This window comes from Aethalodelphis obliquidens, unplaced genomic scaffold (genome assembly GCF_003676395.1).
Source record: "Aethalodelphis obliquidens isolate GAN/ISIS:26980383/991018 unplaced genomic scaffold, ASM367639v1 scaffold28, whole genome shotgun sequence".
Classification (NCBI taxonomy): Eukaryota; Metazoa; Chordata; class Mammalia; order Artiodactyla; family Delphinidae; genus Aethalodelphis; species Aethalodelphis obliquidens.
Window position 1 is genome coordinate 1,176,101 of NW_020837972.1, and position 23,196 is coordinate 1,199,296.

Here is a 23,196-nt window from a genome sequence, read left to right on the forward strand (position 1 = left end):
AGGGAAGCCCTAAGCATCTTTTTGTGTGTTTAATTGCCTTCCACATTCCCTCTTTGGTGAAGTGTCTATTCAACTTTTTTACCCGTTTTTAAATTGAGTTGTTTTCTCACTATTGAATATTGAGAATTCTTTGTATATTCTGGATACAAGTCCTTTATTAGATATGGATTTGTAAATATTTTTCCCCAGTCTAGCTTGTCTTTTCATTTCTCTTAAAAGTGTATTTTTCAGAGCAAAAGTTTTAAATTTTGATGAAGTGCTACTTACCAGTTTTTCCTTTTATGGATTGTTGTTTTGGTGTCACGTCTGAGAACACTTTGCCTAACCTAATATCACAAAGATTTTCTCTAATGTTTGAGAGTTTAAACTTTTCACTTATTTCCATGATCCTTTTGTATAAGGTGTGAGGTTTAGTTTGAGGTTCATATTTTTTCATGTGGATGTCTAATGGTTTCAGCTCCATTTGTTGAAGGCTGTCCTTTGTGCGTTGAGCTGCCTTTGCATACTCTTCATTCTGTTTGATACGTGTCTGTCTCTTTACCGATACCACACTATCTTGATTACTGTAGCTTTTATAGTAAGTCTTACCTTATATCTAATCTTAGAAGGTGTTCAGTCTTTTACCATTAACTATGATGTTAGCTATAGGCCTTTTTGTAGTTGCCCTTTATTAGGTTAAGGAAGAGTTGGAAAGTATTCTCTCTTCTATTTTCTGGAAGAGATATGTGAATTGGTGTTATTTCTTCTTTGAATGTTTGCTGGACTTCATCAGTGAAACTATTTGGGCCTGGAGATTTCTTTTTCAGAAGGATTTAACAAAGAATTCAATTCCATTCATAGTTAAAGGATTAATCAAATTATCTATTTCATCTTTGGTGAGTTTTGGTAGTTTGTGATTTTCGAGGAATAGGTCCATTTCATCTAATTGTCAAATTTATGCATGTGGAATTGTTTATAGTATTCCCTTAATATCCTTATTAACTTCAGGGTCTATAGGACATCACATTTCCATTCTCCACACTGATTATTTGTCTTCTCTATTTCTTTGTTAGTCTGGCTAGAGGTTTATCAATTTAAAAAATCTTTTTAAAGAATTACCTACCTTGTGTCTTTAATTTTCTCTATTGTTCTTCCCTTTTCTATTTCATTGATTTCTGCTCTTTATTATTTCCATAGTTCTGCTTGCTTTGAGTTTATTTTGCTCTTTTTTCTAATTTCCTAAGGTGGAAACTTAGATTATTGATTTGAGACCTGCATCCCACAAATTTTTATATACTGCATTTTCATTTTTGTCCATTTCAAAACATTTTCTAATTTCCCTTGTAATGTCCTCCTTAATCCATGTATTATTTAGAAATGTGTAGTTTAACTTCTAAGTATTTGGAAATTTTACAACCATCTCTCTGTTATTGGTTTCTAGTTTAATTCCATCAAGGTCAGAGAACATATGTTATATGATTTCATTTCTTCTAAATTTGTTAATGTTTACTTAATGACGTAGGATATGGTCTGTCTTGGTGAATGTTTCATATGCACTTGGGGGAAAAAAGGTTATTTTGGATACAGTGTTCAATAAATGTCAATTAGGACCAGTTGATTGATGGTGGTTTCAATTCTTTTACACTCTTCCTGGTTTTCTTTTTCCTTGTTCTATTGATTACTAAGAGAGGAATGTTGAAGTATCCAACGAAAATTGTGGATTTGTGTACATCTCCTTTCAATTCTATTATTTTTTGTTTCATGTATTTTGAAGCTTTGTTTTTAGGTGCATACATACCTAGGATTGTTATGTCTTCATGGTGAATTGACCCTTTTATCAATATGCACTGTCTCTTTATCCTTCTTAATTTTTTGAAGTCTATTTTGTCTGACATTAATATAACCACTCCAGCTTTGTTTTAAGTAGTGTTTGCGTGATACATCTTTTTATATCCATTTTTTTTGTTTGTTTTTTTTGGTTTTTTTTGCGGTACGCGGGCCTCTCACCGTTGTGGCCTCTCCCGTTGCGGAGCACAGGCTCCGGACGCGCAGGCTCAGCGGCCATGGCTCACGGGTCCAGCCGCTCCGCGGCATGTGGGATCCTCCCGGACCAGGACACGAACCCGTGTCCCCTGCATCGGCAGGCGGTCTCTCAACCACTGCGCCACCAGGGAAGCCCTATCCATTTGTTTTTAACCTAAAGTGTGTTTCCTGTAGACAGCATGTAGTTGGGTCTTTTTTAATACATCCAATTTGTCTCTTAATTGGTATGTTTATGCCCAAAATATTGATATTTGGATTTAAGTCTACCATTTTATTGTTTTCTATTGGTCCTTTCTGTTTTTCATTCCTTTATTTCCCTTTTCCTGCCTTCTTTTGAATTATTAATATTTTTAAGTATTCCACTTTAATTCTGTATAGTTTTTGTTAGAGGTTGCACTAGAGATTATAATATACATATAACTTTTCATAATCCACTTAAATTAATATCTTACTACTTCTCACTGCTATTCATATTGGGAAATGTATTAGTTTTCTCTTGCTGCTATGACAAATTACCACAAACTTAGTGGCTTAAAACAGCACCTATTTGTTACTTCACAATTTCTATAGGTCAGAAGTCTGGCTGGGCTTGACTGAGTCTTCTGCTTAGGGTCTCACAAGGCCAAAATCAAGGCATTTCCTAAGGCTGAAATCATGTGTGTTTTTTACTGGAGGCTCTGGGGAAGATTCTGCTTCCAAGCTTATTGAGATCGTTGACTGAATTCAGTTCCTTGTAGTTGAAAAAGACCTCACTTCCTTACTAACTATCAGCTGGGGTCTGCTCTGTTCTGCCCACATTCCTTTTAATGCTTTCCATGTGGCCCCTCCAAAAAAAGTGGGTTGAGTCCCTCTCAAGCTTTGAATACCTCTGACTTTTCCTTCTGCTGCACCTCCGAATCCAGCCAGAGAAAAATCTCTGCTTTTAAGGATTCATGTGATTAGACTAGGCCCACCCAATAATCTAGATAGTCCGGATTTTAAAGTCCATAACCTCAGTTACATCTGCAAACTCTCTTTTATCATGTAAAGTAACGGTCACATGTTCCAGGGAACAGGGCATTTGGCAGAGGTGGACGTTCTGCTCACTACAGATAATTTCTACGGATCTGACTCCAAGTTCGCTGAATTTCCTCTGCCATTCTGCTACTAAGGCCATCCAATATATTTTCAAATTTTGATTAATGTATTTTCTTAGTTTAAAATTTTTAATTTGGTTATTTTCTATATCTTCTATTTCTCTGTTGAGACTTTCTATCTTTTCATTTCTAAGGTCTTTTTCTGATAAGTCCAACATTTGGGTCATCTCAGTGTTTAGACTTTCTTGGTTCTTTGTATGCAGAGTAATTTTGGATTGTATCCTGGGCATTTTGAATATTATATTGTGAGACTCTAGGTCTTGGTTAAATCCTATGGAAAATGTTGAGTCTTTGTTTTAGGAGGCATTTGATCCATTTAGGATCAGTTCTGGTCCGCCTCCTGTGGTCTGTTAAAAACAAGACAACAGGCCCCAAATGGAGTCACTTATGCTAAGCCTCACATCACCAAACTGAGACTTAACTAGTTTCAGCTAACCCAGAAATGGAATATTAAACCAGTCAAACAGGAATCACCTGATCAGCACTAGTTAGGTAATCTGCCTGATAGACCCCTGCTATCCCCTAAAGGAAAGTAACCTTGCAATAACCAATGCTATTTTCTGCCTAGAATAACTTCCTTGTTTCTGCTCCCTTTTGCCTATAAAAGTCTTTCACTTTGTACAGCTCCTCAGAGCTCTTTATGTTTGCTAGATTGGATACTTCTCAATTCATGAATCACTGAATAAAGCCAATAAGATTTTTTAAATTTACGCAGTTGAATTTTGTTTTTTTTAACAGGGCCATAGTTCAATTATCAGTTTTCAAAACTTTTGCAACGTAAGTCAAATCTGCCCTAAGCTTGTGCCACCCAGGTCCCAGTCTGAAATCTGGGTGGTCTGCATAGTAGTTTCATTCTCAAAGTCATTGGAGTAATGTTTAGGGTCAGATCCATACACGTGAGCCTATGGGATCCATTTCTCAAGCTTCCTCCTCTCCACAGTTTCTCCCACACTCCCCAGTTTTCAAGACCACCCTTTCCCTGGTCCTCCAGCTAGAAATCAGGGCTTTTAGTCTCCCTGCTCTCCTGCATACATTCTGTGACTGGTTCTGCTTTAGGACCAGGTGACAGGACGAACAGAGGGAAAAAAGCAAGGGGATTCCTCCCCAGCACACACACCTTTCAAGCCACAGTTCTTTTGGTCAGACAAAAGGATTCCCCTCCGAGTTTTAGGTGCTTTCCTGGCTTCCACTGCTACTGCTACTTCTGCTGCCCAGTTTCAACTTCAGTATGAGGCTTGCCCGGGGACAGGACTATATGAGAAGAAAAAACAAAAAAAGAGATTTCCCTCACTCTTTCTGTCCTGAAGAGGGCTTCCTTCCTACTCCTTAGACCAGAAAGACAGGGCTGCTCTTGGAATTCTTTCTTTCCATGTCCACTGCACATTTCCAGGAGTCACGCTGCCTCTGAGACCAGGCCAGCAGATACAGGAACAAAAAGCAAAACAGGAGACTCGCCACCAGATTGTTTATACTCCAAGTTCTGGTTCCCTTTCCCAGTCCACATGCTACCATTTCTTTTTCAGAGTCCTCAGAGAGCTGCTTCCTGCATTCTGCCCAGGGTTTTTATTTGCATTCAGTGGGAAGGACAGACTATGTTTACTCTATCTTAGTCAGAACTGGCACCCTAAGAAATGTATTTTTAAAACTACATACTCATTTGTGGAAAAAGGAAAATAAATACGGTCCATCTACAATACTATCCTCAAGCAGTAACCAAGTCAACACTTAGGTATTGTGGTATATTTCCTTCTTTCTATGCATTTTTTTTTGTTCATAGTTGAGAAAATATAATTTTGGATCCTCCTTTTTAAATTATTCTTTCAATATTCAGATTTGGATATGGCAGGACCAGCATTTCACATCCCAAGTGGAAGAAGTTGAGGTTGAGACCTCTTGAGAGGGTCCAAGTCCTTTTTTGCAAACAGTCTACTCTGTTCCTCTGGATTCAGGGTAGAGAGGCTGGATCTTAGTTCCCTGACCAGGGATCAAACCTGTGTCCCCCTGCAGTGGAGGCGCAGAGTCCTGACCATTGGAATTCCTGTCATGTTGGAGTTTTAACGCAATCCTGTAAGAGGGGAGAATGAAATGTCCCTCACAGCCCAACAGCCTGGCTTGGAGCAGAGATTCCAAGCCTCTGATTTCATGAACTTTTAACTTTCCTACTTCAAAAGTACAGAATCACTTTCCTTCTTTATGATGAATTAAAGTCAATTAAATTTGGTGTGAGACGTTTCTGTGAAGTTCATAATACCCTGCCAGATAAACGGTGGCCCTGAGGATTTTCCTGAACAACCTCTGTTGAGGTGGTGATCTCATTACAAATCTAGGGACAGGTAGCTCTTGACCCTGAAGCACACAGCCCTGCTTACCTACTGGGATGCTAAGTCCAGATGCACTAAGAATCCATCAACCACCTCTGGACTGCGGACTTATGTCACACAGGAAGGAGCTCGGGATGAGAGTCGAGAGGTGAGGATTCTCATCCTGCTTTGTGACTTCAGGCAGACCCTGGAATTTTTCTGGAATTCTGCCTGTAAAATGGGAGTCACCATGCCATCTGGGGTGGCCACAGAACGTGTCCCACAGGCCTCCGATTACAGGATGCAATACCGAACAAGGGCCCCGCCGTGACACTCTGAAATCCATCGCCATGTTTATGCTGAGACTAGACTTCCCTCAGGCTCCTTCTAGCCAATTCCCCAGTATAGCAGGGATACCAAGGCAGGCCCAGTCCTGGGAGACATGGACTCTTCTGATTGGCTTCCTTGCTGTCAGCTGTGTGGTCAAGAACGTTTCCCGCCAAACTTCCTTCCCTCTCTCCTCCACTTGCATCACATTCTGATGGGCTCTCCTAGCCTTCCTAGCCCCCTTCCCATTTTCTCTCACAAATGTTTGCCCTCATAAAATCCTTGCACTTTTAATCCCATCTTGGTGCTTGCTTCTCAGAGGACCTGGACTAATACACCATCCTACTCCCCCTCTCACAGGTGCCAAGAGACACGCAAAAGCAGAAAGCTTTAAACACACATAAAAGCCTCTTACCACAGATCTTTCTAGACTTCCCTTGGCAAAATATCTATAATGCCTTTCCCCTGAAGAAAAAAATGTTTTGCTGACTGAGCTGGGGAATATCCGGCAGACACCCCCTGTGAACCTGGGCCGGACCCCGCACACCCCTATAACCTCACACTCTGGCTCTGTTCTTCACAACAGAGTGGGGAGCAAGGAACAGCAGAATCCCAAGAATTAGGAGATGAAGACCTCGCCCTGCTGCTCCCTCTTTGTGCAAGATCGCTGCTATGGTCCGAACATTGGTGTCTTCCTAAAATTCATATGTTGAGACCTAATGTCCAAGGTGATAGTATTGGGAGGTGGGGCCTTTGGGAGGTAATTAGGTGATGAGGTCATGAGAGTGGAGCCCTCAAGAATAGGATTAATGCCCTTATAAATGAAGCCCTTATAAATGAAGCCTGTGACCCAGAAGAGGGCCCTCACCTGACCATGCCTGCACCCTGATCTCAGACTTCCAGCCTCCAGAACTGTGAGCAATAAATTTCCATTGTCTATAAGCCACCCAGTCTATGGCATTTTGTTATAGCAGCCCAGTGCACTAAGGCCATCTCTTTGGGCTTTAGTTTTCTATGTGTATAAGGGTTAAACAAGATCTGTGGTTTTCACCTGGGAAACTTGGCAGAGGTGTGCGGGGTTCCTGGTTCATCTAGGGCAACTCTGCTTTGGCTTATTTGATATCGGGCTCCAGCATAAGAAGCATGGACAAGGGTTCTTCCACCAAAGAAAGTTTAAACATATAAAGAGAAGTGCTCAGCCCAGGCAGCAGGTACTGCTGAGCCAGAATCTACCCACTGGGATGCTGGCAGTGTTTGGAGAGGGAGAGAGGGGGCACATGAGGGTTGTGGCAGTCAGGAGGGGGCAGAAGGAGGCCTAGGTACTGGAAGGCTCCATCAGGCACAGGGAGCAGGGGTGGCCTCATATAGCTGGAGAGGTCACGGGGAGTGGGCTTGGAAACATCAGAGAACCAGAGCTTTACCTACCAGACCCAGGAGCCCAGGCCTTCTCCTTGCCTGCAGTGGGGACCAGAGGAAGAAGCCTCCAGCCGTCACAGAGACAAGCATTTGCCGAGTGCCTGCTGCGGGCCAGGATTGTATAGTACTGTGTCAGGAAGGATTCAGAAGTGTAGCTGAAGAGATCCAGCCTGGAGCAGGAAGCTCCCAGACTCATTCCGCATGGCCCCAGGCTGTGTCCTCACTCACTCACTCAACAAGCTGATGTGGTAGCCAGCCTCAGAGGTGACCTCAATGATCTCAACTGACCTCCATGATCCCCTCCTCCTGGTGCATGCCATTATGTAGTCAAGGTGGGAGGGCCCACATTGAATAGGGTTGACTTGTAACCAATAAGACATCAGAGAAATGACAATAATTTGAATTAATAAATGAAGATATTAGAGAAATGAGTGTGACTTTTGAAATTGGATCAAAAAGGACATTGTGGCTTCTTGCTCTCTTGAATCACTCACTCTGGTGGAAACCAACTACCATGCCATGAGTACACTCAAGGAGCCCTGTGGAAGGGCCCACATGGCAAAGGAACTGAGGTCTCCTGCCAACAGCCATGTGAATGACTCATCTTAGAAGTGGACCTGCCAGCCACAGTCAAGCCTTTATATGACTGCAGCCCTGCTGTCATTTGATTGCAACCTCATGAGAGACCCTAAGTCAGAACTATTCCACTCAACCACTCTCAAATGCCTGATCCACAGAAACTGAGATAATTTATATTCATTGCTCTAAGCCATAATGTTTGGGGATAACTTGTTACCCCAAATCAGTACAAGTGATGCTACTCTGCACCACGCCCAAGACACGGGCCCCACTGTCATCTGCTCAATGGACCACAACAATAGTTCTTCCCTTGTCTCCCTGCCTCCTGTCCCAAGCCCCTTCAATTTCTCCTCCACGTAGGATCCAGACCAAACTGAAGGGCCATTATCAAAAAACATTTGTTGTTCCATCACAGTCCTTGCCTGCTCAAAACCTTCCATGGCTGTCCACTGTATTTTGTGTTATTTCTCAGAAGTATTTACAACTGAGCAGGAACAGTGTGATGGTGGAGTCCCTGGCATCCCTGAGCTGATTTGGGAGCAAGAGTCCTTGTTTACCCTGGCCCCCTGGAATGACAATTCAAGGCCCCCCTGGGGAGGGTGGGAGGGGCCCCCTGGCAGCTGGGGCTGAGACAAGGCAGAAGCTTTGTTCTGAATCCACAATGGCAGGATGCCCAGCACAGACCCAGCTTCCTCCAAGGCAGGGTGAGGGGGTGGGAGCTGGGGCAAGAGCATGCCCTGGGGCCCTCGATGTGCAAGGGAAGCCTGGGGGTGGGGGCAGCAAGAGAAGTCTTGGGAGAGGAACTGGGAGGCGTTTGTAGTGAGCCAGTCTGCTAACATGGCTCGAGGACCTGTTAGGTTTGTGAAATAAAATTCATATCTAATGGCAAGACAGGATAAACCTAAACATATAAAATTCTTCTCTGCCTTTTGGCCTCCTCTCTCCCCACACTGTGCATTGTGTATCTGCATTTATGCATCGACCAAACCTCCCGCATCGGCAGGAATACCTGGTCAACCACAAAGAGCAACATTCTTCCAGCATCCAGGCAACTCCTTAAAAGATAACACCCCTTCCTGATCTTGTAAGGGGTCACATGACCCACCATGATGATGCTTAGATCTGGATTATGTAAACTGTCAATAATATGTCATTTGATGTACAGCCCTCTGTCTTAAAAAAACCTTACATAACTGTGCCTGGTCTGCTAATGGGCGGAACGGTTCTCAGAGCTTTCTGAGATGCTCATCCTGGGTTATCATCCTCAAATTGGCTCTAATAAAATTTCCGTTTCTCTCTTAGATCGACTGGTTAATTTTTCATCCACAAGTTTAAGGCACTGTCGCTAAGCACTGGGCATGTATGTTAGCTCCTGCCGCCTCCCAGAGCCAGACGGGTGAGGCTCTGCCGCTGCCCCCACTTAACACGCAGAGCCACAGGAGGGGAAGACTCCCGCCCAAAGTCACACAGCTCAGACACACCAGGGCTGGGGTTTGAACCCAGGTCCAACCCCTGCTCTTGACTGGTATTCTCTCCCGCCTACTCCATCCACACCAGGCTCTGTGCTGGTGCTGGGAAGACAGCGGTGAGCAGGCAGTTCTGAGAGTGGGATGTGCTCAGGGCCCTGCCTGGAGAGGTGCAGGGAGCTGGCGTGAGCTTTGTGGCTTTCAACCCAGCCTGGCATGGGGCAGGGGAGGGGTGAGGGTAGGGAAGAGACATCCCCCCCGCCCCCAAAGGAAGGTGACATCTGTTATCCAGAGATCGCTTCCCAGCAGGGACTGGGCACAAGGAGGGAGGCTGAGGAGGTGAAGTGTCTCGCACGAGGAAACAGAACAAGTAAGAAGCAGAGTCCAGAGGGCCGTCAATGGGAATCACCTGATAAGCCCTTCCCTGTGAGTATCCCTGTGAAGCCGGCAGAGACCAGACAGGTCAGATAGGTGAGAAAGGGGGCCAGGACACAAACCCAGGCTTTCTGACTGCCAGGCCAGTGCTCACTGTGCCCACTGCTGGCAGGGGTGGTAGGGAGGGCTTTAACTCTGACCCTGAGGGAATCACCTCAATGCTGGGTGGCCCCAGGTCAAGCACAGCTCCAATTCCCCCCACTCTGGCCCCACAACCGCCAGGGGCTGGCTCTGATCTGACGGGAGGCTCACTCTAAAGCCAAGCATTGCCTGGGGCCCGGGAGCCAGGGCCAGGGCGCTGCAGGAGGCTCCTACTATGGCAGGGGGCTCCTTGAATGGGGAAGGGTCCTGAGGACCAAGGAGGCCCTACCCACCTGAAGCCACTCATCCTCTGTCCTGTCTGGCCAAGCCTCAGTGCGGAACCCGGAGGTATCCAGGCTGCACTGGGACGGGACTGGGCCGGTAGCATCTCTGAGTCACAGGGAGGGTGGGTGGTGAGTGACTCAGCCTAGGACCACTTCCCCTCCGCAAGACGGGCCTGGGCTGAGGCCAGAGCCAGGAAACCCTGCGCCTGTCCTGCCCGGGCCGGGTGCCTCCCAGGCCCTCACTGCCCCCACACCCAGCCTGGGGCTGACCCTCCATGCAGCCCTGTCTACCACTGGCTGGCACAGCAGTCCTCCACGAATTCTGGCTATGTGAAGGAATGCATGATTCCTCCCTGAGTCCCAGGCCCCCGAGACCCCAACCCCGGCCTGGTCTAACTCCCATCCTCCCATTTTCCAGATGAGCCTAGAGCCTCAGAGAGAGTGGATGACTAGCCCAAGATAAGGACCAAGCCCACTGGCCCCATCGTTCTCTCTCCTCCCCGGGCCCCGCCTACCAGGCTCCTCACTGGAATCCTCCCAACGGGGATCATCAGCCCATTTTGTAGATATGGAAACTGAGGCTCAGGGAGGGAAGGTACCTACCCCAAGTACACAGTGAGGCAGGCAGAGCAGGATTAGGCCCCAGGTCTCTCTAACCCAGGCAGGGACCTTATGGTTTTTAACAGGCAGCCCCCAGCAGGGGCAGGTAGGTAGCAGGAGTTAAGTGCTTACCGCCAAGGGAAGGATGAGACGTGATGCAGCTGAGTTGGGCCAGCCCTCCAGGTGCCCCCGCCCCCCAGTGCTCCTCCTTCCATGGAGCCACTCGATTCCCTGCCCTCTGCGCCCACAACCCTGGGCACGGCCCCTCGTCCAGGCCCTTCCTTCCTCAGGCTTCTTTTTTGGTTTTTCTTTTAGAGGAGGGTTGCATGTTTGGGTTTTCACCCCCAGGCAAGGGTTTCGCCATGAGAAAGGGAGAAGCAGATGTAGGAAGTGGACAGCAGACAGGGGACCAGCACGTGCAGAGGCTCCGGTGGGGAGGCTTGGTGTCGGGGGTTGAGGGGGGTGGACCTGAAGGAAGCGGGTGCAGATGGAAGGTGGAGCCCAAGGAGGGGAGAGGGGAGAGGGGAGAGGAGCCTGGTGAAGCTGTGGGGCCAGGCCCTGAGGGCCCTATGGTCTGGGGTAGGACGCTCTGACCTTGTCCCAAGAGCAGTGTGGAGCCACACAAAGAGTGTGTTTTAGGAGATGCCCCCGGGGCTGCGGGAAGATGGCGTGCAGGGGCCGGAGCAGAGGGCTGGGGTGGGGGCCTGGCCAGGCCCCGGTTGGTAAGGCGGGGGGGGGGGGGGGCCTCGTTTCCTTGTGGGCAGCTGGCAGCTATCGGCCCTTGGCTGCCACCCCGAGGAATGACACAGGTGTACAAGCAAAAATAGTTTATTTGAGGACGGAAGACCCAAAATTGGGGGGCCCAGGGCTGAGGCCACAGCAGCTGCCTGGAGTTGGCACAGACGACCCCAACTCCCTAGGGAAGCCCAGCAGCAAAGAAGCCCTTCCCTGGGCCTCCTAGCTGCCTCCCCAATTTCTTGGAGGAAGGATTGTGCGACCCCCCAAGAATCATCATCATCATCATCACCATCATCATCATCTTCATCATTAGAACATGGTGAGGTTTTCAAAGTTTGGCCAGCAGTTTTCGGCGTAGTAGTTGATACTAATCGTAATAATTACTCTGACAAGCACAGTGACTGTGCCGGGCTTGGACCCACCATCCAGTGGTGAGTGGGGTCTGTGATGAGGAGAGGCAGGCAGGGACAGGAGGTGGGTCTCTCTGGGAGTCCCCATTCCAGCCTCCAAGATGGCCCTGCAGGAAGACCCATCTCCCCCGACAGCCCCAGAGGCTGCCCACTCTCCCCGTTTTCCCATGGCCACGGGCCAAGGCTGGATTCAGGCTGAGGCAGTCCCGCGTGGTCCCTGTGTTCCCTCAGGTCTCAGAGACCCTTGCCAGGCTGGTCTCTCCGCCAGAAGCCCCGGCGGGCAGCCCAAGAAGCCACGAACTCGCAGTTGTGGTAAAGGAACATTCCTGAAAGGGTGAGCGCAATGCCCACATAGCTGAGGGTGCTGAGGCGGCTGCCAAACAGGAGCCGGGAAAGGATGAGATTGCCCACGACAGTGAGGTTGCCCAGGACGTGGACAGTGAGGGCCGAGGTGAGGGCCAGCAGGGAGAAGCTGGCCAGGTTGTAGAGCACAGACAGGAGGCAGCTGAGCAGGATACAGGCCCAGAGGCGGGAGTCGGTGGGGGCGGGCGGCGGTGCCACGCCAGCCTCCAGCACCAGGGCCGCGCCTGCCAGCAGGCAGAAGCTGGGCAGCGAGGTGGCATACAGCAGGGTCACCGCATCCAGCCTCTCCTCCTGCAGCAGGGCACCTGCAACCAGGACAGCAGCCATCAGCACCCGGCGCGAGACACCCCCCACGAGGCCAACCCGGCACAACCTCCTCCTCGGCCCATCCTCCAGGAAGCCTGCCTGCCCCAACCCCTCAGGCGGAATTAGTGGCTCCGGCTCTGTAACGAGAAGGTCAAGAATCCAGAGTCAGACTGCCTGAGTGGTGACCCGGGTCCGCTCCTGACTACCTGTGACCAGGCACTTAACTTCTATAGGCCTAGGTTTCCTCACCTGCAAAATCGGAGGATAATAAAACCTTAAACATGCAGGGTTGTTGTAAAGATTAAAATAGATAATGTACACAAAGCCCTTAGAAGGTAAGTGCTCAGTAAATGTAAAAAGATAAAACAAATAAGCGTTATCACCTACTCCTCCCACAGGCTGAAACAATAATCTGCTTGTGATGTCCCACTGATCAATAAATGTGAAAAAAAAAATTCTTCAGGGGCTCCCCAGGCCCTGGAGAAAAACATCCTGGGCTCTTAACCAACTTTGAAGGCCCTGAACCAAGCGGCCCGACCCAGCTTTCTTGGATTCAGCCCTTCTCGCACCCTCAGCCCCACAGTGCAGCTCCCATGCCAGAGTAGGGACAGGCCACCAGCAGGCCAGTTCTGCCACTTACTAGCTATGTGGCCTTTAGCTTAAAAAAGATAGAGAGTTTGAAATAATAAAGACCGTTTGAATCAAATGTTCGATCACTTATGACCATTGGGATGACAGGGAACAACAAGGTCATTGTTTGCTCCCGGCTGTCACTCACTGTTTATCGCTGATAATCAGCATCTTTTGCTACCAACGCTGGGGCTTGTCAAGATGAATCCAGGACACAGAGGAAACCTTAGTCTTTGCAAGGGAAGAGGGGATCCTACCACCTTGCACGTGTGTGCCTGTGTGTGTGTATTCATATTACCACCCAGCTGGTTCACAAAACCAGTGGTGCCCATCATAGAATCACACCCGGCTCAGATGAAATGATAGTACTTGCATGAAGGCAACGAGACAGTTTCTGTGGAGAGAGATGAGTCATGGCTCCCCATCCCCTCCCAGGGCTCTCTGAGCCTCTATGCATTTTCTGACACACACTTTCCAAAGAACCACAGAGGCGCTTACTCATAGGCTATGCTTAGAATAGGAAATCTTATTTCTCCCTCCATTTCATTCTGATGTTTTGGCTTTGTTCTCTAGGCAACAGTCCTTCTGTCAAGCATTTCTAGAAATGAACAGATAACTGGAATGCCTCCTGTTCGTCCGCTCCAAATTTAGCACCATTACGAGCTGCCTGTGGCCTGCCTGTTAAAGGTGCGATCACTGGAAGGTGTTTAGGATTTCAGGTGAACTTCACCTTTGGCAAATTTCACCCTCTGAGAGGCAGCCAGGCAGGAAGGTCCTAATTTCCTCCCCCTGCCACTTGCTCCTGTTCTGCATCCCACCCAGCCCTCTGCCTCCCTCTGCTGCAGTCCAGGGAAAGAGCAGGGATCCTCTGCCAGAGGCCACCCACCCGGGGCCCCAAAATGCCAGCCTGTCATACTGCCTCCTCAGCGACCCCTCCTCTGCCAGCTCCCACCAAACCCTGCATTTCAACCTCTCCTGGGACTTCCCTGGCAGTCCAGCAGTTAAGCCTCTGTGCTCCCAATGCAGGGGGCGTGGGGTTGGGGAACTAAGATCCCACATGCCACACGTGTGGCCAAAAACAAACAAAAAACAAACAACTTCTCTTCCTCCAAAGACACTTTTGTTTCAGCATCTGAACACGCCAAGCTTCAGTCACCTGTGGACAAATGTTCTCTAGACCCCATTCCGCTGGCTTCTGGCTTATCCCGTCTCTGCTCCGTCACGAGCTGTGTGATATGACACAAGCCGCCCTCTCTCTATGCCTGTCCTCTTGTGGGAGCATGGGCAAGGTGACAACATGCCCCTCACGGGGGCCTGTGAGGTGCTGAGCGCAGGGCCTGGAGCCCAGCAGCAACTGCTGGCCACCGCAGCTGTCACCATCCCCCACATGCTGCCCCGGCTGGCTGACACCCGTGCCCTGGCAAGCCCTGCTTCCCCCTCCCAGAACGCCCTTTCCTACTCTGGCTGTATGAAGAGCTGGGCATGGTGTGGGCACACAGTGAGGGCTCAGCAAGTGTTCGCCACTATTATTACATTATTGTCACCAGCACTGCCTGCCTCCTCCCCCAGGCAGCCTTCTCTGGTTTCCCCTAGAAGTAGCCACCCAACCACAGCTATGCCCACCTTGGCTCCAGCACTTCTCCCCTGCCTTGTGATCTCTACTTCTCCTCACCAGCCTGAGAGCTCAGTGGGCAGGGTCAGGCTGTTCCCTCATGCAGGTGGATGTAGCTGAGGACAAGTCTCAGCACACTGGCACCCCACTTCCCAGCCTTTCTGTGAGTGGGAAGGTGGCATCACTCCTCTCCCCGTGTAGCCCCCCAGGTCCACAACTGGCCCAGGAAGGAGAGAAACTGCTGGACCTGCCCGTGGCTGCTGGGCACTCCTCTTTCTGGACTTTCATCCTCTGCTCCCATGGAGTCTGCCCTCAGGGAAGGAGCTGGTGTCAGCCATTCACACGCTAGTCTAAATTTGGCCCTGATGACTTTCCTGGAAAGTCTGGCAGTAGAAACCTCCTCTTGTCCAAAACCCATCTCACCCCTTATCTCTAGTCTGTTCCTCCCCACCTCTGCTGGGCTCCCATCTCTGTTGGTGGGGCCTCCAGCCTCCTAAGCTCCCTCCTTAGCACCCTGAGCCAAGGAGTTTAACCAGCCTGCCAATTCTGCCATCAGACCATTAATAAATCCACCATTTAAGGGGTACCTTACCTGGGCCAGGCCCCAGGCTATGTGCTGGGGACATGGAGCTGCCTCAAAACCAGGCCATGCCCTCTCAGAGCTCCTGTCTGGTGGGAGGCAGACGGGTAAACAAGAGGCTATAATACAAGGCATGTGGAGTCCTGATGGAGGAAGCAGAGGATGCTGTGGGCACCTGGAGCAAGCAACCAACCTGCCTCAGGGGCAGGCAGGAGACAAGGAGAGAGCTGGCAGAGCCAAGGAGCAGCCTGATGCCAGGCACCTGCCACCCCATGTCCATGTGCCTGAGGCCTGGCCGGCCATAGCCTGTCCTGCAGGCTGGGGCTCCTCCTGTGTGAGAAGCACTGGGCCTTAGCAGGCGTGATGTGAACCCTGAGGCTGGGGCCTTCCCAGCCTTCTGGCCCTGCCCAGGGCAGGGTACAAGGTCAAGTTTCCCACTGACTCATGCCCAGAGCTCAGGTCCCAGCTCTCATGTAACCTGAAGGCAAAAATAGAACTGGGCTCTGGCCCTACCTCAGGGCCCTGGAGGATGGGTACAGGGACTCTGGGTCCTGGCTCCGATGACTGTAAGGCAGGGCTGAGCTCTGACTTCAACCTTCTCTGGCTGCAGGCTGCCCTAACCCCAGCCCAGGGTCCTTGGAGCAGCCCCTTCTCTCTCCCAGGCCTGGGTCACAGGATCTCAGAGCTGAAAGGGAGGGAGACCAAGAAAGCCCTGTGACTATCAACTCTGACCTCCTCCACCAAACAGATGGGACCCAGACAAGATCCAGATCTCCCCTTCTGCCCAAGGTTGCCCAGGAAGCACGAGCCCAGGTGTGGCTGGAACCCAGGCCTCCCCAACCTGAGTGGGCACCCTTGGGTTGAGGCAGAGAGATGGTGGAGGCTGTGACTCAAAGGACCCTCAGTAGGACAGGCAGGAAGGTGGTCTCCACCCTCAGGCAGAGTGATTTAGCAGGGTCTAGGCCTGGAGCCTCCACCTTACCCTCTGTCCAGAGCCCCCAACCCCCTTTCATCAGAGCTGAGGTCCAGAGTCACATGGAGTAGGATTCCAGTCCTTAGGAGCTGTGTGCCTGTGGGCAAATCATGAACCTCTCTGGGTCTCAGTTCCAGCATCTTGTAAAATGGGGATGAAGGTGGTAGTTGCCATGAAGACCCAAGGTCAACACCTAGCATGGGACCAGTTACACTGCAGCTCCCAGTAAACACCAGCCCTTCCCAGACTTAGCAAAAGCCCTCAACTTCCAAATCCCAGCTCATGGCCTTGCCCTCTTTCTCTTTCCCTAGTCTCCACTATCAGGCCTCCCTCGGGTCCACAGCCTTATGCCACATCACTTGGACGGCATGAAGTCTGCCTGCCTGGGTTCAAATCTTGCCTCTGCTGCTCACATGGCCCAGGGCAAGCCCCTCTACCTGTCAAATGGGGACAATACAGTGACTTCCTCGATCAGGTATGGAGATCCAGGCTTGACAAAACATGGACCACAGATTTATGGCAGCCAACTGGATGAAACACTGGTTGGGCCTCTAGAGCCTAAGTCTGGGGCCTGGAACTCACTGAGCGGTTGGCCCTTTCTGAGCCTCAGTTCCTGACTCTTCCCAAGCCATGCGCCTCAGTTCCTTTATCTGTAAAACTGGATAATGGCCATAGCCCCTCACAGGGCCACCCAGGCCACACTCCCACCCCGATCCCCAGCTCCTCGACCAGTGTCCTGGGTACTCACTCTGCTGGATGGACTTGAGCCCACGGAGGCAGGTGGCCGCCAGCAGGAAACCACAGCCAGCTGGGGGTGTCCGGAGCTCTCCCGCCAGGCTGCAGGCGGCCCCCAGGCAGAGCGGGCCCATGGCGGCGAACTGCAGTGGGTGGTGGCGGCGGCCGAGCAGCAGCGCGGACAGGGCCAGCGTGATCAGTGGCGTGGTGGTGGTGGCCAGCTGCGCCAGGTCCAGGGGCACAGCGCTCAGGCCCACGTTGCCACAGGCCATCGAGGCGCCCAAAGTGAGGCTGAGCAGCAGCACTTGGCGGCGGGTGCGGCCGGGCATGGGGCGCCGTGCCCCCGGGTGGCATGCCAGCGCAGCTGCCAGCATGTGCAGTGCCGAGAGCAGCAGGGGCCGCCCGAAGCCGTGCACCGTGAAAATCCACTTGTTGAGGCTCGACATGCTGGCTCCCGCCAGTAGCCACACCAGCGCTGCCACGGCCACCCAGGCCCGGCCAGGCCGCCGCAGCACCTGCGGGGTGTCAGGGGGCCACTGGGGGATCCCGGCCCACCGAGCACCGCCAGCCACCGCCACTGCCTCAGCTGAGGTCATCCTGCCGTCATGGCGCTCCCGCGGGCAGCGGCACATCCGTACCAGTGGGGCCGGGTCAGGAGGCCGGCTCCCCAGCGACCAGCTCTGGGCCACCAGAGAGCCCCACTGTAGATCCCGCTCGGTCTCAGGTGAGGACACTGCTTCTTGTGCCCGGCCTACGACAGCCGAGGTCCAAGAGCTATGCTGTGTCCCCGGCTCAGGCAGGGCAGAGCCTAGGTCGCTTCTGCTGGGATGCCAGGCTCCCTGGTGCTCAAGCCTGGCCTAGTAAGCGCCGGGCACCTCTGCCCCGTGCCAGGCGAAGTCTCCACTCTTCTCCCCTTCTAGTGCCCACGCTATGGTTACATGGAATCCTCCATCCCTTTTCTCTTCAGTCCAAACCCCAGGTCCTCCAGCGTGCTCAGGCCAGGCCTGCAAGGGCGATCCGGGCTCCCGCGCCCGGTGGTGCCGGTGGTCCCGGTGGACGGGCTCGCTACCTCCGACAGTGCCCAGACCCTGCGGCGGGCTGACGCGCCGGCCTGCGCTGCGGCCGGTGTCAGGCGGCGAGCTCGACTCAGCTCGGCTCCGGCAGGGCCTCCGCGCCACCTCCGGCTCCCGGCGGCTCAGGCTGCGGCGGGGTCTCTCGCCAGGTTCGGGCGGAGAGCGAGGCTCCGTGCTCTAGGCCCCGCCTCCGCGGCCGCCCCTCGAGCCTCACCCGGAAAATTGGGCTGAGCCCCAGGCGCCACCTCCGTCCAGGCTCCGCCCCCGAAGCCGAGAGGGATGTCTCGCCCCTCCCCCACGCCGCCCGCTCGCAGCTCCTCCTCCATCAGCCTAGCTTACCTCCGTCAGCAGACCTCCTCCTAGCTGGAGTGGTCAGCCTGTCTGTCCCCCTCCCCACACCGGTGGGGGATCAGGCCCCTCCCCACGCAGCGCCAAGGCAGGCCCCCCATAGAGATGAACACAGGGCGGGAGACCCTGGGGTATCTTTCTGAGGGAGCCTAATAAAAAGCCCTAGCCTCTCAGGAGATTTCATTTTCAAGGACACCCTCCCCCCAGGAGACCTCATCCTAGGACCAGTCTCGGAACCACCCAATCTCTGGCCACAGTTATCCCGTGGGGCCTCTGCATCCGGAAGAGTTGGACCACGGGGCCCCTTAATACCCCTCCCTCGCCCCTCCCTAACCCGAACACCTCCTCCCTCTCCCAGCCCAGGGCGGGCCCCCTCTAGGCAGGCAGAGGGAAGCTGAATCACCAAGGCCACCCACAGCTGCGGAAGCAGGGTCCCGCCGGCCAGCATCTATCCCTGGCCAGCAGCCCCTGTCCCATCCCCTGGGCACTCAGAGCTGACTCACAGCTGAAATTCCTGGGGTCCACCCTCTGCCCCCACCCCTGACAGGACAAAGAGCCCTAGGTGGGCTGGGAGCCAGAGCAGCTGCCACTAAGCCTTTGCCCCTGCATCGGTGTTGGGTAAACAGCACACTCCAGAGCAGGACAGGCTGATAGGGATTCCAGGCTGGGCCCTGGCCTCTCTGAGCTCAGGAGTCCAAGTGTGCAAGAATCACTGCCCACTGTGAGCCTCTTTCCTGACGTCCAGCTTCCTTCTCTATGGAAGCTCCTTCCCACTGGGACACGGTTCACCCCTAGCCTGTCGTCTGACCAGCAAGTCCTTGATGGAGGAACCAGCAACCTGTCTGGAGGAACAAGACCGCAAAGGGAGACCGCTCATCTCGGTCCACGGCGCCCTCTGGTGGTCAGAACACAGAATGGCTGCAAGTGTCCCCTAATCCCCATCACAATCCTTGGACTGGGATTAAAATTCCCCAGCCTCACTACTGTTTCAGACCTGCTGAATTCAGATACCCTCTGGTGGGCCCAGGGATGTGAATTTTTTTCATTTGCCTCTGGTGATTCTGACACCCGCATAAGCCTGCAAATCACTGCTGAATAGTCCAAACTGTAGGGCAGGAGATTTCCAGGTGAAAGACCAAAATATGCAGGTATTTAGATGGCGTTTTTCCAGGAGTGGTTGTGGGAGGGAAACTGAGCCAGCCAAGGGGGAAGCCCCCCTAGCCCCACATTTCCTGAAGAGGAGGAATCAGGGCCCCTAAGGGTTAGATTCTTTTTGAGATTTTGTCAGTTTTCCAGTTAAGCTTCCTTTAATTAAAAAAACAGCAATGAATTAAAAAATAGTAAACACCCCCCAATCTTCTAAGAGCTGAGCTACTGTGGAGTGGTAGGCAGTGTCTACACCTCCTCCAAGACTGCCAAAAAGCACTCCCACCTGCCCGGCCTGGTGAGGGGTGAGCTATGAGGAATGAGGATTAACCAAGATGAGGCCTGTGTTGGCCTTGGTGGGAGGGAGAGCGCTGTACACCCTTGTGGGGGAGCGGGGGCGAGGGGGAGGCTGAGGGCAGAGCCCAAAGCAGGGATCGTGCAGCTTGAGTGGTGGTGGGGGATTCAGACCACATCTACCTGGCTCCCGAGCCCCAGTTTTTAACCTGCCTTGACCTGCAGGCAGCAAGACTCTCCATAGGATGTTCCCTTGTGGGAGAATGGTGGGGGTGGGCACCCAGCTTCACAGAGGGCAGAGCAGCAGGGGCTCCTTCACACCTGTTGGGGTCCACCTGAATGCCCAGAGCAGCCCCGAGCAGCCTGCCCCCGCCCACAGGCTCTCATATCCCTCCGGTCTGAGTGCTGCCCTTCACCTGCCGGCCCCCACCGCTGCTGCGGGAAGCAGGTGATTCGGGGCGGGACCCTGAGAGGCACCAGGAGGGAAGAAGAACCCATTTCCAGCAACTGAGCTGCAGAGGCTTGGGATGGGTCTCTTCTCTTGTCGCTGCATGTCTCTAGACTAGTCACTTCACTGCGGGGCCTCAGTCTCCCCACCTGTGATCTATGATGAGCTCACAGGCATGAATGTAAACCAAGGCGCCACCCCACAGATGTGAGTTAGGAACAGGCTGCACGAGGGGACGGGGCTTGTCTGGAGTCACACAGCTCTAAATGCAGGCCAGACGCAAACCTGGGCCCCCATTCCAGAGCGGCCGCTGCTTGTCAAACTCTTACTGTGGACATGACTGTCCTCCCACCCATGCCCCTTCTCGGGGTCCCTGCTGATGGAGCCAGACTAGACACATGACCCAGGGCCCAGAAGCGGGCTGTGCCGGTCAGACCCCTCTCCAGGCTTTGGGACACAGGCTAAGAAGATAAGAGGGCCTGGGGAATTAAACTGGAAGTCAGCAGAGTCACTGCTGGGGCCACGTTCAGAGGAAGCTGACAGAGGGGGAGGACACGGAGAGGAGAGAGCCTGAGGGTAGTGGAGGGATGGAGCCCTGAGCCCCAACTTCCATTTCCCTACTGCCCTTGGCTGCCCTTAAATTGGTGCGCTGAGTCTTTTCAGCAAATATCCTTCTTTATTTTTTATTTTTTTGCCACCCCGAGCAGCATGTGGGATCTTAGTTCCCTGACCAGGGATCAAACCCATGCCCCCTGCAGTGGAAGCATGGAGTCCTAACCACTGTACCGCCAGGGAAGTCCATCAGCAAATATCCTTTGATTTGAGCAGGATTCAGTAGCTCCCTGTTGCTCAGAGCCAAACACACCCCGACTAAGACAGTTCCTTCAGAGGGAGGCTCACATCCAGACCATGGATGCTGAAAGCCCAGTGCAGGGGTGCTCCCTTCAGTTAAGTCCACCCTCCCCCTAGCCTGGCCTGGGACCTGCCACAGCTGGCCTCCCCTATATGGGAGGGCCCTGGCTTCCTCAGGAGGTGAGGAGGCAGCAAGGCGGTGCAGGGGAAAGGGCTGGGGTCAATGGGTAGGGACCTTGGCTCTGACACCCACAGGCTGTGTGACCTGAGGGAAGCTGCAGGTCTCTCTGAGCCTCCACCCTTCTGTGAGGAGAGGGTCCCAGGGCAGGTCCTGAATCCTCTCTAAAGTGCCCTTGGCCGAGATTAAGAAAGGACAGGCGAACAAGCACTCTGGGGATCTGAGCAGACATCTCACCTTCAAAACGGAGGCGGCGGGCTTCCCTGGTGGCGCAGTGGTTGAGAGTCCGCCTGCTGATGCAGGGGAAACGGGTTCGCGCCCCGGTCCTGGAAGATCCCACATGCCGCGGAGTGGCTGGGCCCGTAAGCCATGGCCGCTGAGCCTGCGTGTCCAGAGCCTGTGCTCCGCAACGGGAGAGGCCACAGCAGTGAAAGGCCCGCATACCGGAAAAAAAAAAAAAAAACAGGCGGCTTTTTCATTTGGCTTTTAGGTACTTGGATGTCTGTAAAGCACTTTTTTTTTTTTTTTTGCGTTATGCGGGCCTCTCACTGTTGTGGCCTCTCCCGTTGCAGAGCACAGGCTCCGGACGCGCAGGCTCAGCGGCCATGGCTCATGGGCCCAGCCGCTCTGTGGCATGTGGGATCTTCCCGGACCGGGGCACGAACCCGTGTCCCCTGCATCGGCAGGCGGACTCTCAACCACTACGCCACCAGGGAAGCCCTGTAAAGCACTTTTTAAATCGCTTACTTCCCCTACTTGCCCAGACCCTAAATATCGGAGGAAGAAGCACATGTTTAATCCATGGCGTGGACGGCCCTGTGAGAGTCACTCTGAAACCTGACATGCTGCCAGAGGGCCCCTCCAAGGGCAGACCCCTTTCCTAACCTCGGTGGGGTGGGGCTTGTGGGGTGCCTGCCTGGCCTGAACCCTACTTCCCAGAGGGCAGCCCAGAGCCCAGGCCCTCCCACAGAGAGGCAGGGTCCCCACCCCACTGGCCGCTGAGGCCTGGGGTGGCGCCTGACTGTGCCTTAGGGAAAAGCTCTAGGGTCCTGGGCCTCCAGTTGCATTTGGACTCTGCCATGTAATCCTAACACTTGCCAACTAAAACTTGTCAACCGCCATCTGCCTCTACGAGGATTAGGTCACTAGCTCCTGTAGCCGCTGACCTTCGACACACCCTGAAAGGAGTTCAGGGTGGAGATCAGGAATGAGGCACTCTGTCCTCTGGGAAAAACAGGCAGAACAGGCAGATATTTTTAGGAGAAGATTTTATGAGCCCAATTCTTGCATCTTCTCTTATCTAGAAAAGGACTAAAATCATTAATGGAGCCTAGCAGTAATGGTGACTAGCAGTAACCTTCACGAGACGAGCAGCAGATCTCTGCCCAAATGTGTGTTTGACCACATGTACCCCCTTCACTAAGATCATATATAGTGCTGACCCTTCCCCTACCTCTTCAGAGCAGTTTCTCAGAGCTATCTGAAATGCTGTCTCCTGGGCTATAGTCCTCATTTTGCCCCAAAGAAAACTTAACTCGCTACTCTCATGTTATGCTTTTTTTTAAGTCGACACAATCATGAAAGCCCCTGATTTTCAGTGTTTGAGTGGAGGAACCAGGAGGCCTCCCCAGGCCAGGTCTGTCGTCTCCTAAGCCACGCCCCCCCCACCAGACACTCTCCCTCTGTAAAGCAGAGAGGAAAACAGAAACATCAACAACCTCAGAGTTGTGCAAGAGAGCGTCCAGCAAGTACACACTCCCTGAACAGTAATCAGCGTCACCACCGCCAGCACCGTTCCTGTGCACCCCTCACCCGTACCCAGGAGAATGCTTACCCCCCTCCTCTGCTCCCCACGGGCCTCTCT

At 52.5% G+C, this 23,196-nt stretch overlaps 1 protein-coding gene across 1 annotated transcript; it reads right to left on the reverse strand.

Annotated features, from left to right (window-relative positions):
• Nucleotides 1–11,458: 11,458 nt before the first annotated feature.
• Nucleotides 11,459–21,679, reverse strand: SLC35E4 (solute carrier family 35 member E4). The gene is made up of 2 exons (XM_027124297.1): nt 17,007–21,679; nt 11,459–12,462 (listed from the first exon to the last, which is right to left on the reverse strand). Exons 1-2 carry the CDS (start codon nt 17,623–17,625, stop codon nt 12,029–12,031), a joined length of 1,053 nt encoding a protein of 350 aa, XP_026980098.1. The 5' UTR covers nt 17,626–21,679; the 3' UTR covers nt 11,459–12,028.
• Between the last annotated feature and the right edge of the window lie 1,517 nt (nt 21,680–23,196).

Bases quoted from the DNA above. Each gene is read 5' to 3' on its own strand.
- SLC35E4 (XM_027124297.1), bottom strand. From the start codon at position 17,625: ATGTGCCGCTGCCCGCGGGAGCGCCATGACGGCAGGATGACCTCAGCT. The intron at 12,463-17,006 runs GTGAGTACCCAG...TCCTGGTTGCAG, and splicing joins GCTCAAGTCCATCCAGCAGA to GTGCCCTGCTGCAGGAGGAG.